Below are 20,321 nucleotides of genomic sequence, written 5' to 3' on the forward strand. Positions count from 1 at the left end.
ATGGAGATAATATTTTTAACTACACAGGGTTGAAGAATGATATAAATCAGAATAGTTATCCTTCAAATTGTTATTTTTTATCTTCTGCATTGGTTGTGCCAGTGCTTTGGAATATGTTTTACCAAGCCAGAACTGCTTGAGTAAAAGCCCAGTCACAAACTTTATATTTGTCCTTGAAGGATCAGCCTAAGTAAATTTGAAATAGGGTAATCACCAGAAGTTTGGCCACAAGATGGTGAACTTTTTTATCCACAACAACCTACAAAAGACCATCTTTAGTAAGGTAAAGATTGATTGTTTGGTGCAGTGAATTTTACAATACTAAGTCAAAGATCTTTGAAAAGAAAAATAATGACTCAAACTTAGTATAAATAAAGTATAGTATGTTATAATTTCAAAGTATTTTGTGTATTCTTTGTAGGGTCAACAGGTATAATTTTTGTATTTAGCTATAAGCCTCTATATTTGGATAATTTCTCTTGGATTTTTAAAATTCACTTTTAAGAGACAAATATTAGAAAATATTTTTATGTCCTTATTTGAGTTTCTCTAGATATTACTGTATTTCTTGAAGAATTGAAAAAAGCAGCTGGACCTCTTCATAACTATGGGATTTCAGTTACAAAGGTAAAATAACATTTTTCTTATGGGATCACTAATATTTTATTTATTATTTTTCTGTTGTCTTATGACTGAGAATCTAAAAATATTTTGGTATTGTTACTGTTTTTCACAGTATTCTCTAGAGTGTGGAAATATACTTTGCTCCATATTTCAGAAAACAGAAGCAAAGACAAATCTGTTCATCAAAATTCCCAAAGATAGGCTATATCTTATGTAAGCTGTGTTGTTTTAAATAGGACTCTCATTGTTTTCTATCTTTAATTAGTTTTGGCTTTATATTACATTAGTTTTGGTAAATATATACATACATATATATATACATGTATATATCGTAGACATATGTATAAGTAAGGCAATGTAATTTTTTTGAACAAGCATTTATCAAATAACAGTTATGTAGAACACAAATGTAATTGAGATGGCTAGAATGTTTTACTGCTTCATCTTGCAAAAATTTCTCACATCTGTTAAATGAGAGTCACAAATTTGAAAATATGTAGGGTTAGAGAATTATAGATCTAGAGTTAGAAGAGATCTCAGAGGTCATCTAGACCTACTCTCTCAGTTTTACAGAAGAGTAAACTGAAGCCCAACATCATATAAGTAATAAGTAGTAGAGATGAGATTTGAACCCAGCTCTTCTGACTCCAGAACAGAAATTCTTTTTGTCATTTTGTAATTTCCACTCAAATGTAACATGAAAAATTGAGTATAGATCTCTTCTTGGAAATTTTTATAGCTAAAAAAAGATTACAGAAAGAGGATGCATAGAAATAGAAAATGTCCTACAGCATGTCCTAAATAAGATTCAGAATTATGTAAAAGAGTTTGACTTATTTGTATGATAAACATGAAGTGGATAAATAATGCCTATTTTCCAGACTGTGATATATAATTAACTTAAGGAGTTTTTCTGAGTGTGTATGTGTATTTGCAAATGTATATTCAGTGTCCCCAAACTCTTAGTGTGGTTTATTATAGCTATAAATAGCTAAAATAGCTTTAAACTTCACTAAGACTTTTGGAAATCTGTGCATGTATATGTATGTTTTTGTGTACATAGATACACATATGTAGTGTGTGTATTCATTTCTATATGTAATATAGATAAACAGATACTGCTTCTGGACTTGTGATTCCATTGGTATAGGGAACTTCTTGGTGAGGGAGCATTCTCTACCAGTGCAAGTCACCACCTTCTCTGAAACTTGGAGTTTTAGAAAGTTGAGAAGAGCATAGCGAGGTTAAATGACTTGTTTTTGTACGTAAGAGGTGGGACTTGAACTCAGGTCCAGAACACCTGGACACAGTCTGGCTTCAAGATCAACTCTGTTATCCCACAGTATCTCATACATATGTATATATATTTTGTATGTATGTATATACATGTCACAAAAATATACATACATGTATATATGTATATTGAGACATTGAAAATTGACTGTCTTAAGTCTAAGAATTTAAGCTCCTTGAAGGCACGGACTGTCATTCATTGTCTTTGTGTTCATTTTAGTTGCTTTCATCTATCACAAACTTTGGCATTCAAACACAGATTTGGAGTAGTTCTCTTCTACACTTTGGAAATGAATAACTGGACAATTATTTTTACTTGAGAAGCTTAAATTTACAGTATTTGTTGGTCTTTATTTTTAAAAATTGATTGCAGAAATAATCCTATACTGTTAAATTGCCTCAAATTAATTTCTGAAGTATCCTTAAAGTAATTCATCTGTCCTGAAAGGTATGTTTTTACTTGTTTATTTCCCAGTCAATCTAACTTCAGAGAGAAGGTTATTATAAAGCTACAGGAAGATGTATTTCTTTACATCTCTAGGTCACAGGTTTGAGCAGAATCATGTACTTAGAGGAGCTACATTAGAAGAGTGAAAAGTGTTCTGATATTGAATTCAGAGACCAAGAATTCAATCCTGACTCCAGTTAATCTCTCTGGGACTCTTCCATCTATAAAATGAGGGAACTGAACTAGATGGTCTCTAAGGTCTCCACCAAGTCTAAATTTATGATCCTATGACTAGATGGTCTTAAGGTTCCTTCCAGCTCCAAGTTTTATGATCCTTGCCTTTCTGAGGCATTATAATAAGGATCCTCATAGTAGCATTTTAAAAAATGGCACTTAGCAGGAGCCTAGAATTTTGCTTTCTGAGGAATTAGTCCCTTCATATAAATGACCCAAATTAACTCTGTCTCTTTAGCCTCGTAATTCTTTATTACCATAATCCAAACTCTGCCAGTCTTTCAACCCTGGTTTGAGTTACTGAGCTCCCGACTTTCTTGGCCCCTGAATTTGGCTCCTCTAATTTGTCTATTCTTGCACCTGATCTTCAATTTTTTGTCACCCACCCTACCTCTACCTTAGTCCTTGGCCTGTCACCAGAGCCTGTAATTCTACTCCCTTCTTTATCTCTACTAGCACACTTTTCCAAGGTGTTTTACTTTCAAACAAAAAGCATCCATAACTTTGTAGATAATTTCTGGGTTGAAGGTAACCTGAAGTGCATGTTATTATAATTAGGAAGTAAAAACAATTGTAACTGTGGGAGAGGCAGTCAGATATCATGGAAAAACCTGGAGCAAATCACTTAATTTCCTTATATGTAAAATGAGGGGATTGAATTATGTGACTTCTACATTTCCTGAGGTTCGTTCTAAAGCTGTGATTGTGGGATTATGTGGTGGAATAGTATTTATTAAAAAGTATATTCATAACTGAATAGAGAGAAGCAAGGAGGAAAGCATTCTACGAGTTTTCCTTTAGTTTCTAGTTCTTTGCCACTATTAAAATTGTTACTATAAATAATTTTGTACATATAGCACTTTTTAGTCATTTTTTATCTCTTTTGTTCTAGGATTAGTAGAGTTAGTGTTTGAGGTTAGTAATTGTATTTAATAACCTTTTTTTCTTTTCCTCCATACAATCCTTTCCAAGCTTAGGGTTTTATTTCTAATGAATCCCTCTGTGAATCTACTTTCTCTTTTATTTTTCTCTTTCCTCTTTTCTGGTTCTCTACTGGTGAGTTGGTGTAGAAATACATTCAAACTCTTTATGTATATGTTTGTATGTTTTATCTTTCTTTGACCAGTTAAGATGAAAGTGAGGTTTGAGTGACACTTTCTCCCCCCAACCCTTTCCTTCTTTATATAGATTTCTACTTGTGTACCTGATTATGTGAGATTAATTCCTACCTCCTTTTGCCTTCCTTTTCTTATTTTAATATAAATGAAACATAACAAGACCACATTAAGAACTTCTATCTTACTTGACTCCCTCTATGACTCTGATGATAGTAACGTTTTGAAGGCACACTTTTATTATCCCTTTTCCCCAAGGAGGTAAATAGTTCATCTTTATAAAGTCTCATTTAGTTGCACATTTATGTTGCACACCTTTTTGTATTTTCTCGACTCCCGTTTTTGTATTTCAAAGTTCCTACTCAATTCTGTTCTTTTTTTATCAGGAATGCTTAGAAATTCTCTTTTTCATTGAAGTTTACTTTTTTCCCCTGTAGGATTATACTCATTTCTTTCTGGATAATTGTCAGTCATATTCCTATTTATTTAATTAAATTTTTTTAGTTCTTAAAGGGAAACATATTAATGTCCTTCACTATCATAATTTTAATCTCCATTTCTTTCGATAGCTCATTTAGCTTTTCCTTTTAACTATTTAGATTCTGTGGGATTTGGTATGTGTAGATTATGTATCAAAATCAAGTAACAGGTTCTGGTATCATTCAGCAAAATGTAATTTCCTTATTTATCTCTTTTAATCAAATCTACTTATGTTATTGTGTTGTATAAGATCATGATTATTAACCTTTATTTTTAAAATTTAAGCTGAGGTATAATAGTTCCAATTCCTTATTTTAACTTTTTATGAGTCTTTATATTTCAAACATGTTTCTTGTGAAAAAATATTGTTGGATTTTACTTTCTAATCCATTCTGTTTATCCCTTCTACTTTATGGGTGAGTTTATTCCATTCACTTTCATAATTATGATATTGTAAGTTTTCTTCTTTCTTATTCTCTTATAATGTTTCCTCTCTACTGCTCTTTGTCTCCTTTTTTTTTTATCATGGGTTCATATCCCTTTTTTCCTTAGAAGCTTGTCTTTATAATTCTCCCTTTTGAGCTTAGGATTTATTTTGCTTATGACTAAATCCCTTCTTGAATATGCCCTTTAAAAAATTTCCCTCTTTCTATATGCCAGAGCAACAAAGTTAAAGGATACAACCCAGAGAGACAAAATGAGAATTACTGATTTGTTAGGAAAATAAAAGGAAACAGAGCTTGAGTGCCATATTCTAGGCAATTATCTAGGGATTTTGGACACAGAGGGCAGAACTCAAATCAGTAGAATCCATAGGACACTGATAAAGGGAAACTCTAACCTTAACTGAATAAGAAATGTATTTGTGAAGTTCCAGACCTTTCATATCAAAAATAAATTCTTGCAAGTACTGAAGAAGAGTTGGTCACTTCTCCACTGGAGTGTAAATTCTTTGAGAAAAAAGGTTGTTTCATTTTTGTCTTTGTTTTCCTCGTGATTGAGGATGATAAAAGCAGATGATAAAAGCACAATAAATGATTGTTGATCAAAGAAGCACTAATTCTAATTGTAGTCAGTCTAATATCTTCTCTCTCCCATACTTTCCTTTGGAACCTCCCAAACACTGAGCTAGCTCTGGCATCAACCTTATTATTAATGTGTACATCCCTGGAAAGTATACTACCAAGGTAAGTTAACTTATCCACAGCATTCAATACTTCTCTGTTTGCTGTAACCAATGTTCCATGTGTGGATGGTGTAGTGGTGACTGATGGATCACCTGTGTTTTCTTGGTATTTATTGTTATGCCAAAATTAGCACAAGTGGCAGAGAATTGATCCATACTTTGTTGCATCTCAGCATCAGAGGCTATATTGAGCGCACAATCATCTGCAAACAAGAGAATCACACATCAACACTCCCTCCACTTTGGTCTTGGCTTGTAGCCTTTTCAGTTGAAGAATTTGCCATCAGTGAGGCAGCTGACCTTGTGCTCATCCTCACTGAAAGCATTTGACAACATGACTGAAAACTCATGCTAAAAAGCATGGGAGCAAACACACAGCCCTTTTTCATTCCATTGGTAACTGGGAAAGCATAAGAGCATTGTCCATTGTCCATTATTCAGAATCCGGGCAAGCATGCCATCATTAGGTACTAACTAAAAGTCTACAGAGCTGTTGTGCTGACCTCATTGTTGTATGCCTGTGAAACCTGAACAGCATATCAGTGCCATGTCAGGAAACTGAATTGCTTCCATTTGAATTGTATTAGGAAGATTCTGAAGATCACCTGGTAGGATAAGCTATCAGACACTGAGGTCCTTATTGGAACTAAACTGCCAAGCGTTCAAATTCTTCTTCAGAGACCACAACTCTGATGGGCTGACCATGTTTTTGAATGCAAACTATTGCCAAAAAGACTATTTTATGGAGAACTCACACAGGGCAAGTGTTCACATGGTAGTCAGAAGAAGTGTTACAAGGACACTCTCCAAGTCTCTCTTAAGAACTTTGAAATTTATTGTGTGACATGAGAGACACTGGCATAAGTTTGCTTAGTGTGGGATGCCCACATCAGAGAAGATTCTTTCTTCTATGAGCAAAGCAGAATTGAACCAGCTCCAAGGAAACACAGGATGCGCAAATTTAGAGTCCACCCCAAATGTTCACGTGGACTATTTGTCCCTAACTTGTGGTGGAACATTCTAAGCTTGTATTGGTCTGATCTGCCATAGTTGGATGTATTGAAACTTGATTCTAGCATAGTGATGTTATTTTGGTCCTCTTTGAGAATGAAAGACAACCACCAACCAATTCTAATTGTATACCGTTATTCAATAAAGACAAAAATAAAAGAAGAGACCTGCCTGCCAAGTGCTGAAAATCAGATGAATGTTTCCTTTGTAGCTCAACCTTACCCATATTGAAAAGCTAAGCATCTTATTATACCATAAGAACATGTCCAGAAATTTTAGTTCTTTCTAGTGAGAATTTCAAGGGCTTTAATATTGCCATTGATCAATTGAAATCTCAAGAAGGTAACCTTGAATTATATGCAAATTAAGAGTCTTTGACACTGCTGACATGATATAAAGAGCTGAAAAGTCTAGTGCAACATTTAATTTTTGCCTAACTTGTATTTTTGGCATCATGAATCTAGGTCTGGAAGGGCCTCTAGAGGCCATTTAGTCCAACCCTAATTTTAAATATAAGTAATCTGAGGCCCAAAGGGGTTGATCGTCTTCCCAAGGTCATAGGTAGCAAATGATAGAGCTGAGATTTGAATTCACGTCTTATGATTACAGAGCAGTTGCCACTCACACTGTCACTTGTCACTGAAAAAATCCCCAAAGTTGGGAATAAGAAGACAGAATCTCTTGATAGTGAAACATGAAGACAAGCCCTCTGGAAGACTGAAGGGATAGGGAATGGAAGAGAAATAATGTACATTTAAATTGTGGTCTATAGAATAAAGTTAACCAAAACAGGTAGGGATTAGAAGATATGTTGATTTCTAAAGAGTACTCTTAGCTCAGCTACAGTGGAAAGGGTAGAAAAAAAGATTTTAAAAATTACATTAGTAAAAGTACAATCAATTTCAAGATCTTTTATTGATATGGACAGAAAAATTAAGCTAGAAGTAGTTATGTATTAATAATGAAATTAGTGAATATGAGCTATTAAAAATAAAGCAGGCAGTTTGGTACCCTATGCTAATAAAAATGAAAACAAAACAAAATACAAGGACTCAGCCAAACCTACTTACAGTCTTGCATGATAGTCTTAATTCACTAATAGAAAAGTCAGTTTCTTAAGGGCTTAGAAAAATAACACTTTCACTTTGCTACTTTTAATAAATTACTCTAAAAACTTTGAGATTCACAGAAATTCAAAATGAAGTGTTGTAATAATTTCACAGTTATGCTTCATCTAAATCCAAAAACTCAGAGGTGGCAGTTATGATTGCTTATTGGGCAATGGCAATCATTATTATTACCAAGACAAATAAAAAACTACATTATGATTGAAATCATCCTTCATGGTGAAACAATAGAAATATTAAATCTGTATGTGTCATTTGGCATACCAGTCAAGTTGTGAAAGTTAAGTTCTAGGTGACCTTTTCTGTCTGAGCTTGAATAATCCAACAGAAGAATCTTTAGTTGTCACAAGTTATTTTTTAGGGGATAGATTTTTCCACCCCTTTGTAAATAATCCAAATAAAAGGTGCTGAAATACAAACTCACTAATGACAACTTTATATCTTAAAGAAATAACAATAATTCAAAGACCAACTTCTACTCTGGTTCTTGCCACACACTGATAGACTGCACTGGTCTGGTTTAGGCAGCCTTAAGATCAATAAGTCAACAATCAGATCATGCAACCATCTGATTGGGTCCACTACAAATTAAGATTACATGAACTCAGCTGAACCTTCACTGTTGGTAGGAAGTCCTATTATACATCCCTTATCAATTACTATTCCATTTTCCACAGTAGCTCTTCCAATCCTTTTCATCCCTCCTTAAACTTCCTGTGGTTCCCCATTTACCCACCTTCTCAGCTGAGAACTTTATCTCATATTTTACAGAAAAAAATGAGTACATTTATTATAATAGAGTTCCCTTTTCTCCTTCTTCATCTTTCATTACTGTATGCCTTCTGCCACTGTCTCCTTCATCATCCCTATGATGAGATGACATTAATTAGTAATTCTTTTGCCTGCTTGATTGATACTCTTCCATCCTGTCATCTCCATCAGATTTCTACCCTGTCATTCTCATTCTATCACCATTTTCTTTCTTTTTTTAAAGATGATTTATTTTTAGTATCCTTTCTTAAAATTTCAAATTCAAAATTTTCTCTATCCCTTCCACTCTGCTCCCACTATTGAAAAGGAAAGTAATATATCAGTTATACATGTGAAATTAAGTAAAGTATATTGCCATACTAGTAATGTTGCAAAAGAGCAAGAAAAATAAAGTTTAAAAATTACATTTCAATTTACATTCAGAATTCATCAGTTCACTCTCTGGAGATGAATAGCATTTTTCATCACAAGTCCTTTAGAATTGTTTTGAATCATTGTATACATCAGAGTAGCTAAGTCTTTCATAGTTGGTTATCATTGTAACATTGCTGTTCCTGTGTACCATGACCTCCTGGTTCTGCTCGCTTCATTGTGCCTGAATTCATATAAATTTTCCTATATTTTTCTGAAACTATCCTGTTCATAATTTCTTATAGCACAATACTACTCCATCATAGTGATATATCACAACTTGGTCAGCCACTCCCCAATTGATGGGTATCCCCTCAATTTCCAATTCTTTAGCACCACAAAATCTCAATATTTTGTATAAGTGTCTTTATCCTTTTTTATTGTCTCTTTGGGATACAGACTTCTATGGTATTGCTGGATAGAGGGTATGCGTAATTTTGTGGCCCTTTGGACAGATTTGCAAATTGTTCTCCAGAATGGTTGGACCAGTTCACAACTACACCAATAGTGCATTAGTTTCATAATTTTTTCACATCTCCTCTAACATCTGTCATTTTCCTTTTCTACCACATTAGCTAATCTGATAGATATGAAGTGGTATCTTTGTTTTAGTTTTCGTTTCTCTAATCTAAGCATTTTTTTGTATGACTATTGATAACTTTTATTTTTTTCTTCTGAAAACTTCCTGTTAATATCCATTGACCATTTATCAGTTGGGGAATTGCTCTTATTTTTATAAATTTGGCTCAGTTCCATATATATTTGAGGAATAAGACTTATCAAAGAAACTTGCTGTAAAATTTTTTTTCTTAGTTTTCTTCTAGTTTTGGCTGCATTGTTATTTGTAAAACTTTTTAAATATCATGTAATCAAAATTATCCATTTTACTTCCTGTGATCCTCTCTGTCTCTTGTTGGATCACAAGCTCTTCCCTTATCTATAGATATGACAGAGAAAATTTTCCATACTCCCTTAATTTGCTTTTGAAATTACCTTTATGTCTAACTCATGTACCCATGTGATCTTATTTTAATCTTAATATTATACCTAGTTTCTGCCAAACTGCTTTCCACTTTTCCCAGCAATTTTTGTCCCCAAGTATTGGATCTTTGGGTTTATCAAACACTAGATTGCTAATGTCATTTACTCCTATGTATTTCTTTCACATTTCTTTCATTGATTCCCTTAGTATTCTTAGCCTTTTCTTTTTCCAGGTGAATTTTGTTATTTTTACTAGATATATGATTTAGTTCTTTGGTATTTTGATTGGTATGATGATACATAAATTAATTTAGATAGAATTATCATTTTTATTATATTGGCTTGGATTTTTGGTTGTTACTTACTTGTTTCAGTTGTGTCTGACTCTTCATGGCTCTGTTTGGCGTTTTCATGGCAGATATAGTGGAGGGGTTTGCTGTTTCCTTCTCCAGCTCATTTTACAGATGAGGAGCTGAGGAAAACAGGGACAAGTGACTCGCTCAGCATCACACAGCCATTAATGTCTGGTGCCTCATTGGAACTCAGGAAGCCTGGCTTCAGGATGAACACTCTATCCACTGTACCACCCAGATACCACCTTGGTATCTTGCCTACTCATGAGCAATTGTTCAGATCTGTCTTTGTTTGTGTGAAAAGTGTTTTGTAATTGTTATTGTCCTATAGCTCCCGGATTTGTCTTGTCAGGTAGACTTTCAAGTATTTTATACTATCTGCAATTATTCTTTCTATCTTTTTCTGCTGAATTTTGTTGGTAATATGTAGAAATACCAATGATTTATGTATCCTGCAACTTTGTAAAAGTTTTTAATTGTTTCATATACTGCAGCTTTGTAAAAGTTGTTAATTTTTTCAAGTAGATCGTCTAGAGTTTTCTAAGTATACCATTATATTGCCTTCAAAGAATGATAGTTTTGTTTCCTGACTGTCTATTATTACTCCTTTTATTTCTCTTTCTTGTCTTATTGTTATTGCTAGCATTTTTATTACAATGTTGAATAATAGTGGTGATAATGGACATCCTTACTTTATTCCTGATCTTTTTGGGAAGACTTTTAGTTTATTTCCATTACAGGTGATGCTTGCTTTTGGTTTTAGAGAGATGTTACTCATTAAAAAAAGCTCCTTTTATTCTTATACTTTCGTGTGTTTTTAATAGGAATTTGTCAAGTTTTTTCCAAATCTTTTGAGATAATCATATGATTTTTGTTGTTTTTGTTATTCATGTGATGAATAAATGCAATAAAAGCACAAAACATAATCAATTTATTAATAGTTATAGGTATAACTGTTAACAAAGCAGACTGGCCTCCTCAGTAAGGCCAGTGACCCCAGTGAGAAAGGAAGTACTCTATTGACAATGCAGACATCGAGAGGGGTTGGGGTCGTTTTGAAGCATTATAATTGACTATACTAGGAAAAGTGAGATGGCATTCAGGGATGGATAATCACACCCCTCTTTGACAATTAAGGAGTGTTAACTGTTTTATGGTAGCTAGGTTCCATTAAGGGTTTTTTATTATGATAGGAATAATGTGAGAGGAGGGAGAGAAAGATCCATTGGAGGAAGTCTCCTTAGGCAAGTAGGCCATAGTGTAGCACAGAGAAGGAATACAAGTGAAGGATGAACATTCAGTCTTTTTCTTAATAACTGATTCTCAATGTCAGTTTCATTAGTACGTCATATTTTAGGGTTCAGATGTTTGATACAGTCATATGATTTCTGAAAACATCTCTTGATGATTTCTGAAAACCTCTTTTCTTGGGCATTCTGGAATGGGCATGTTCTCTGAAAGGAGGGACTTCCTTAGATTTTCTACTAAATTTCTGGTCAAATTTTTTGCAAAAACAAATCTCAATACAATTTAGTACAGTGACTTAAGTTTGCTTTTTCAGTAAGTAGGTCATGTGGTAAAAACCAGCTCAAACCTTATGATCCTAATCCTGTTGACAACAGAGCTATAAGAACATCAAATTAAGGACCCATAGTTCACATAAAACTTCATGGAATTTAGGTTTCTGCATTTCCTTTTTTTGTTTTTATCTTTATCTAAATCCTGTACCTAACATATACACTGCAAACAACAGTCTGAAGGAAGAATTAAAAAAAAATCCATGAGGATCTGACTTGTAAAATGAGCCCTTGTGGTTAAAGATTTAATATTTACCAAAATAAACATGTAAGCTAAGGTTAAGAATGCTTTTCCAAATTGGCATTGACTATCATTTAACTTCTTAAGACTTGTGTTTATTTCATTCTTCACCTTGGATTCAAGCCCCACAAAGGGAAAAATCTTTACTATCTATAATTGCTCTGTGAAGTAAGTTATAAATTGTTATATTGATATATTTAAGAAATTCAGATAACAACTGAGAAATTAGAACCTAACTAACTGTTTTAAACTGTTTGTACAGAGGGTAAATAATAGAATTGCATTTATAAAATCCCAAACCCAAGTTTTAGAACTTATTATTAGAACATGCTCAAGGCCTATATATCCATTTGAATTATTTTGCTTTTGACATATATAATCATCTAGGGGCAGCTAGGTGGTACAGTGCATAGAGTACCAGTGCAGGAGTCAGGAGGACCTGAGTTCAAATCTCACCTCAGACACTTGACACTCACTAGCTGTGTGACCTTGGGAAAGTCACTTAACCCCAATTGCCTCATCCTGGGTCATCTCCAGTCATCCTGATGAATATCTGGTCTCTGGATCCAGATGGCTCTGGAGGAGAAGTGAGGCCTCCCTCACTCAAAACAAAGTCAAGTACAAGTCATGTCATCATTTCTCTGATGGCATGGTCTTCTTTGGCAACGAAGGACAAACACACACACACACATAATCATCTGATCTTGTTGATCTCTCAAAATTTTCCACTCTATTTAATTTACCCCTTAGGAGGATGAACAAATAGATAACAATAGTCTTTGTAAGTAGATTACTTCTATGCTGTGGGTCAATGGCTACACAAATGAATTTTACTTAAGAGATGGTTATTTCACTCCAGTTGTAACAAAAGACCTGGGATGGAACATGTAAATATACTAAGTAATTAATTCCAAATTGTATACAGAGAATAGCATATATCAATTGAGTTGTTTATAGTAAAACATGCTTAGTTGTTAGCTGTGTTCAAATGAAATATTACACACACACACACGTACACACACACATTGCTGCTATTGAATACTCTCCAAACAACATAATCAAGCTCGCTCTCTTAGAATTTGCTTGCATTTCAGATCATGCTCTGTATACAGGTCTATTTCAAGGACCTAACCTTACACATGGATATATAACTACTAGCGAGCAGATGACAAGTCCAGATACTTATCTGCTTAGTTGTTTGGGGGCATGGAAATGACTAAAATCTCAGATTAAAAACAGAAAGACATTATATAGTTTCATCTTAACTTTATAATGTTCCAGTATTAGTTTATTAAATAATGGAATAAGTATTCATATTTTGTATGGACCCTAATTATAGAAATTTGCTATAAAAGGAAAAGAACAGGCATATGTTTACAAGAGCATTAAAACTGGTCCTCCAGGTCTATGCCTAAGGGAATAGTATGATAAGAGCATCATTAGTTCTGTTTGATTGTAGGTAAGAGTCATATAGGCAACCAATTATATGACAGGATATCACAGCCAGGCTCAGGAATAACCAGGTGGGGAAAGTTCTTCTATTGGGAAACCTACCCAAGGTTGTTCCCCAGTATTCTCTGAAACATATATACACCAGTAGCAATTCACAGCTGTCATTCTCATTTAACTGCTGGCATTTTTGTTGAAGCAAAAAGCAGCGGCTTAATGACACAAACATAATCGAAAATAAAGCTCAAAAAGAAAATTCATAGTTCTAAAAGATTTAACCTTAAATAGCAAACTTTCACTAATTATATCTTAGGGGTGGACATAGTTATTATTACTATCATGTTGTAATAATAAAAGTTTATCCAACTTAACATTCTTTACTTCTTCTTTTGTAACTTCTTTCCTAGTGTAAACTCATCCTGGTGTCAAAGTCATTCAAAATTAAGAAAAATAATTAATTACATTCTCCAGGCCGAGTAGTAAACCACTGGATGGATGAAAGGACTAGGGCTGGATCAAAATGCCTGAAGTCCTGTTTCCCCTTCTTTAAAAAAAACAACACAAAACATAATCAGGAAGGTCAAATTCTGGCAGAGATCTTTTAAGTTCACATGATAGTTGACTCCAAACTTCCAGAATATTGCTGGGTGCTTGTAAGCTTAGAGATTGTGCTACTAATTTAAGATGTGACTTTAATGTAGCTAAATAAATTTAGGTGGAACTGAACTTTTTTAATGTAAGCAAACTTGTGAATTTTCCCATTCTAGCTGGGTGTGAAGCTAGTTCTTCAAACTCTGAAGGTTAGCAAGGTTCCAGCCCCAGTACTACTATTTCTCAGGTGTAAGCATTATAGAAATCTTATATCATATCACCAGGCGATATGAGAAGATCTTGTAACTGTGCCCAAATAACAAGTCTCAGATAACTTATCATTGAAACATACTAAGAGATGTTTGAGACTCTTATCATAGTCCTAATGAAATAGAATATTTCCAATGAAGTGTTTTAAACAGCTTTTAAACAGCTCCTTAATAGCTGAATTTGTAACCTAATAGTATCTGAATTATAAAAGAAATTATTTTCCTTGCAGTGTTGATGTTACCAAGTTTAAAACATGAAATAAATACACCTCCCGATGTAGTTTCCTTCCTTATCTCTTTTAACTAGATCTATTTTTGCTTTTCCTTTGTTTGCTTTTTAAAAAAACTTCAGCTGAAGCATAATATATTCTACTCCAGCCTTTTACCTTTACTCTGTATCTCTGCTTCAAATGTCTTTCTTGTAAACAGCATATTGTATAAGATTGTTTTTTAACCCACTGTGCTATTTACTTCTGTTTTATGGGACAGTTCATCCCATTCACATTTGGTTATGAGTAGTAACTGTATAACTGTATATTTCTCTTTATCTTATTTTTCCTCCCCCTTTATACATTTCTCTCTCTCTTTCCCTCCTTTCCTTTCCCTCCTCACCAGTGTTTTACTTCTGACCACAACCTTCCTCATTCTATTACCCCCTTCTTCCCTTTTCTTTTCCCCTTTCTCCTACTATTTCCCTGTAGAGTAAGATAGATTTCTATAATCAATTGAGGGTGTATGTTATTTCCTCTGAGCCAAATTTGATGAGAGTAAGGGTCAAACAATGCTTGTCTCCTTCCTTTCTCCCCCTCTACTGTAATAAGTCTTTAAACCTCTTCATGTAATGTAATTTCCCCTTTTCTGCCTCTTCCTGTCCTCTTCTCCCAGTACAATCCTTTTTTTCACCCCTTAATTAACTTGTAAATTATTGCATCAAAGTCAACTTTTACCTACAGCTGCTGTCTATGTATACGCCATCTAAATGCCGTAATATAAAGTTCTCAAAAGTTACAAATATCATTTTCCCATTTAGGGATATACACAGTTTAACCTTACTGAACAATTTTTTTCTTTCCTGTTTTTTATTGTTCTCTTCAGTGTTGTATTTGGAAATCAAATTTTCTGTTCAGTTCTATTTTTTTCATCAGGAATGATTGAAAGTCCCCCTTTGTGTGGAATGTTCATCTTTTCCCTGAAAAGATTTTGCTCAGTTTTGTTGAGTTGTTGATTCTTGGTTGTAATCTAAGCTACTCTGCCTCCTGGAATATCATATTCCAGGCCTTCAGAATGTTGAAACTGCTAAGTCCTGTCTAATCATTACTAATTCCACTATATTTAAATTGTTTCTTTCTGGCTGCTTGCAGTATTTTCTTCTTGATGTTGTAATTTTGAGATTTTGCTACAATATTCCTTGGTGTTTTCATTTTTGTATCTCTTTCAGGAGGTGATTGGTGAATTCTTTCAATGACTTTTATTCTCTGATTCTAAGACCTCAGGGAAGTTTTTCCTTGATAATTTCTGAAAAGATGCTGTCCAGGCTCTTTTTGATCATGGTTTTCAGGTAAACCAGTAATTTTTAAATTATCTCACCTGGATTTATTTTCCAGGTCAGTTGTTTTTCCAATGAGATATTTTACATATTCTTCCAATTTTTTTATTCTTTTGATTTTGTTTGAATGATTCTTGACATCTCATAGAGTCTTTAGCTTCCAAAACTTGCCCAATTTTTAAGGAGTTAAAAAAAAATTTTTAAGGAAATATTTTTATTTTCTTCTGTTAGCTTTTGTACCTCCTTTTCCATTTGATCAGTTCTACTTTTTAAGATGTTGTTTTCTTCAGTGCATTTTTTTCCGTTTTCAATTGTATTTTTTAAGGATTTGTTTTCTTCAATTAATTTTTGTCCTTCCATTTCTAAACTGTTGACTCTCTCTTGCATACCTCTCATTTTTTTAAACTAATTTTTCTTCTAACTCTCTTATTTGACTTTTAAAATCCTTCTTGAGCTCTTCCAAGAAGGCTTTTTGGGCTTAGGCCCAATTCATTATTCTCCTTTGAGGTTTCAGAGGTAAGTATTTTAACAATGCTGTCCTCCTCTGAGTTTTGTTTTGATCTCTGTCAGTATAGTAATTCTCTGTGACCAGTATTCTTTTTTGCTTTTTACTCATCTTGTTTGCCTATTTCCTGGCTTTTAAAGTTGAATTCTCCTACTAGAGCATGGGGGACACTGTCCCAAGCTTTTTGTGCTCAGAGAAAGGGGCCTAGACACTGGCTTTGTGATGTAGGGCCTCAGGTCTTGGCAGCTGGGGTCTCTAGGAGTCTGGTAACTTACCTGGTACAAGCTGGGGTCCTATTGGTGGTGTCTGGTGTGTGCCGAGACTAGGTGGAGTTTTTCTGTGTTTTTCTGAGGTTTCACCAAAGTACTGGAAAGTCTGGCTGCTGGAGGACCCCTGCACTCCTGGGACTGCGCTGGAACACAGGGAGGTCCAGCAGCTTTTGGATGCTTGTCTGCTCTGGGTTGCACTAAAGCATGTGGTGCTTCCCTGAACTGGAGTATGCTGGCTCCCCTGGCCATACTATGGTATGTGGGGTGTTGATGTTGGAACTATGGAGGTTCAGGATCTCCTGCTGGTTTGCTCAGGTAGGGCTTGCTGCTGGCTTGCTGGGATGCTTCCTGTCCTAGAGTGTGCTCTTTTTTTACTGGAGTGTGACAGACTTTTTTCTACTGATCCTTCAAGTTTCCCAGGCTAAAGGACTGCTCCACTCTGTCCTTCTACTGACGCTGTAGTTCTAGGATTTGTTCTGGGGTGCTGTTTTATGGTTTTTATGCAGGTGAACATGGGAAAGAGAGTGATTTACTGTTTGTTCCTCCATCTTGGCTCCCAGATGGAGTAGATTTTAGAATTTCCTTTATAGGAAATTTAGAATTTCCTTTATAGGTAGGGAAACTGAAGCCAAGAAAAAGGATTTAATTTACATCTCCAGGGTTATGCAGCTGGGAGCATAGTCTGTTAGTTTATTTATCCACTTTACAGATTGGTAAACTGAGATAAAGCAAAGTCACAGAACCAATGCATATGTTGATGCCAAATAGCAATTACATTTTATTAAGTTCTAGTCTACCACAGTTACTCTAATAGGGGACCACATAGACCACATTCTGATTTAATTTCAGGACAGATTTTGACCAAATCAAATACGGATTTTATAACCACTAATGGTAACATTTGTTAACAGGATTTTTACTGAGCCAGTCTCTAACCTGAGAATGCTCAGAGCCTGCCCAAAACAGACATAGAGGGAATGCCAGGAATCAAATAGATTAATCAGTTTCAGAGTGAGTCAGGTTCTCTTAGCTGAAGTAAAAGCACAGGTTGTATACTTAAGTCACAAGTTGGGAAGGAGCGGTGGAAAGAAGGTAGATTACAAACAGTCATTTATTGGTTTTCCATGAGAAACTTTTAAGTCCCACAGTTCAACAATTCTGGAGTTAAGTCTTTGGGGATTGTGACCACCACCTCCCCTAAAGTATAGAACCAGAGTTCTGTGATGGGAACAGGTTCTGCAATCTTTGATTTGCTTCACTTAAGATCCAGTGATTGTGAGCATTGTCAGAATTTTGATGTCAGAGTTTAAGCTGCATTGTGAGCTCTGACTCCCAAGCCAGAGAGTCAGCTCTTCAGAAAACTAAATTACTAGTATATTCATTATGCATATAACAATTAATATGAAAATTTTAAATTTCTTTCTCACATTTAAAATCTGAAAAATTTCTGGCAGCACTTCAAAATTGAGAGCCTGATGTTATTACTTAGCTCATTTTAAAAGACACATGATAGTACTCTCTACTCAGAATACCATTTTCTCTATTTCCTTTCAGATCACCCCAAAAGCCTGATAAAGTGTTTCTGTCCCTACCTCCTCTTACCTGTCCCTGAGGCTTTTCAGTCCTTTTCTTTTTTTTGTGAAACAATCAGGGTTAAGTGACTGAGGTCACTTGGCTGAGAGTCACGTAGCTGAGGCCAGATTTGAACTCATGGTCTTCCTGTCCAGAGCCAGTGCTTTGTCCACTGTGTCATCTAGCTACCCCTGGCTTTTCAATTCTTAACTCTTAAAACCAAAAACTTCTCTCAGATCTTTCTTTCCAACACATTTAAAGTGTAGGAATGCTTCCTTTTCTTTTTTCTTTAAAATACCTCTCCTGTGCCCTTCAAAACCACACACTCTGAGTCAGTTTAGTAGCTGTGACATGTAATTGTTAACAATGTGGGTCAGATTGGTCACCTCAGTAAGATCAGTGACCTCAGTGAGAAAGGGGATACCATCTTTATTGACATACAGGAATGGAGGGGGATTTGTGTATGGCTATACAAGGAAAACTAGATTAGCATTCTGTTGTGTCTAACTATGTCTCTCTGACAATTAAGGAATGTTAATTGTTTTATGGGACTCATCTGTCTCTTGTAATCTTTGTTAGGGAACTGGAAACCACCAGGCAAAAGTATACTTTTTTCTTAGATGTACATGGCATCTTCACAAAATGACCATGTATTAGACTATATGAACCTCACAAACAAATGAAGAAAAGCAGAAATATTAAATGCACTCTGTTCAGATGAAATGAAAATTACATTTGATAAAGGGCCTTGGAAATATAGGTTAAAAATTAGTTGGAAACTAAATAATCTAATCCCAAAGAATGAGTGAGTCAAAGAACAAGGCATAGAATCAATCAATTATTTGTGAGATGCAGCCAAAGCAATAATTAGGAGAAATTTTGTATCTCTAAATGCTTATATCAATAAAAAAAGAGAAAGAGCAGATCAAAGATTTGTGCATGCAATTAAAAAATGGATAAAGGACAAATTAAAAATCTCCAATTAAACACCAAAATAGAAATTCTGAAAATCAAGAAGAGATTAATAAAATTAAAAGTAAAAAAAACAACCACCAAAAGCCGGGAACTGGTGTACCAATAAAATAAAATACAATGAAATAGTTAAGCCATTTGTTAATTTGATTTTTTTAAAAATGAAAAGGGTGAATGTACCACTAATAAAGATAAGATCCTGACAATTATTAGGAGCTATTTTGCCCTATTAAGTGGCAGTAAAACTAACAATGAAATGGATGATTTTCAAAATAATATATAAATTGCCCAGATTAATGGAAGAGGAAATAGAATACTTAAATAATCCCATTTTAGAAAAAGAAATTGAATAAGCCATAAATGAGCTCCTTAACAAAAAAATTCCCAGACCAGACATATTTACAAGTGAATTCTATCAAAGATGTAAACCATTAATTCCAACATTATATAAACTATTTGAAAAATTGGTTTAAAAAAGTGTCCTACCAAATGGTTTTAATTTCTAAGCCTGAGAGAGCAAAACCAAAGAAAATTATGTACCAATCTTCCTAATGAATAATGATGCAACAATTTTATTTTATTTTTTTGATGTAACAATTTTAAATAAAATACTAATGAGGTGATGACGGCAATATCTCACAAAGATGACCAGGTAGGATTTATACAAGAATGTAGGACTAGTTCAATATTAGAAAAAATCATAAGTATTGTATAAGTGACCATATAAATGTGAAAAGATAAAAGTTAATATTATCCCTAATATCTACTGTACTGATTTTACAATGTAATTGATCCTATTTCCCATTTTCTGAAGACACATTTCAGTCTTAGAGAGTTAAGCTGAAAAATGCAGTTTTAGGTTAAAGGTGTGGTTGAAAGGGAATGTTGAAATCATTCATGTCCATAGTGCCTGGGACATTGGCTTGTTGTGTATAAGCCCCAACCAGCCTTACTTGGTGCCACCCCTCAAAAGACAAGTCATCTGTCCTTGCAATTAAGGGAGGCTTGATCTCCCTCAAGGGGCAGCAGACCTGGTAGTTTCCTCTTTCTTTAACTCTTCTAGAAATTTTTTTGGGCTTGTGTTTGATTAGAATTTTCTTTGAAGCTTTGCTTTCAACTGTTTTCACATTGTTGTCTTCTGAGTTTATGTTTTGATTTCTCCTGATAGTGTATTAGCTTTTTATGCTTAGATTCTGTGTGTGTTTGCTCATTTTCTAACCTATTTCTTGACTTTGAACTTTCTGTTAAACATAGGCTTTGCTTACCTGATTACCTGAGGTGGGGGTACTCTCCCAA

General features: G+C 34.4%; 1 protein-coding gene across 3 annotated transcripts in view; it reads left to right on the plus strand.

Moving 5' to 3' along the window:
* Positions 1-20,321, plus strand: part of TXNDC16 (thioredoxin domain containing 16) — a 141,076-nt gene that overhangs the window by 20,701 nt on the left and 100,054 nt on the right. For 2 of the 3 annotated variants that reach the window (XM_072629704.1, XM_072629706.1), the window contains exon 3: positions 545-627. In XM_072629704.1, coding sequence (XP_072485805.1) covers positions 545-627 — 83 coding nt within the window. The remainder of the gene's footprint in view (positions 1-544; positions 628-20,321) is intronic. The other variant, XM_072629705.1, reaches the window with a different exon arrangement.

The sequence above is a fragment of the Notamacropus eugenii genome, chromosome 1, assembly GCF_028372415.1.
Source record: "Notamacropus eugenii isolate mMacEug1 chromosome 1, mMacEug1.pri_v2, whole genome shotgun sequence".
Classification (NCBI taxonomy): domain Eukaryota; kingdom Metazoa; phylum Chordata; class Mammalia; order Diprotodontia; family Macropodidae; genus Notamacropus; species Notamacropus eugenii.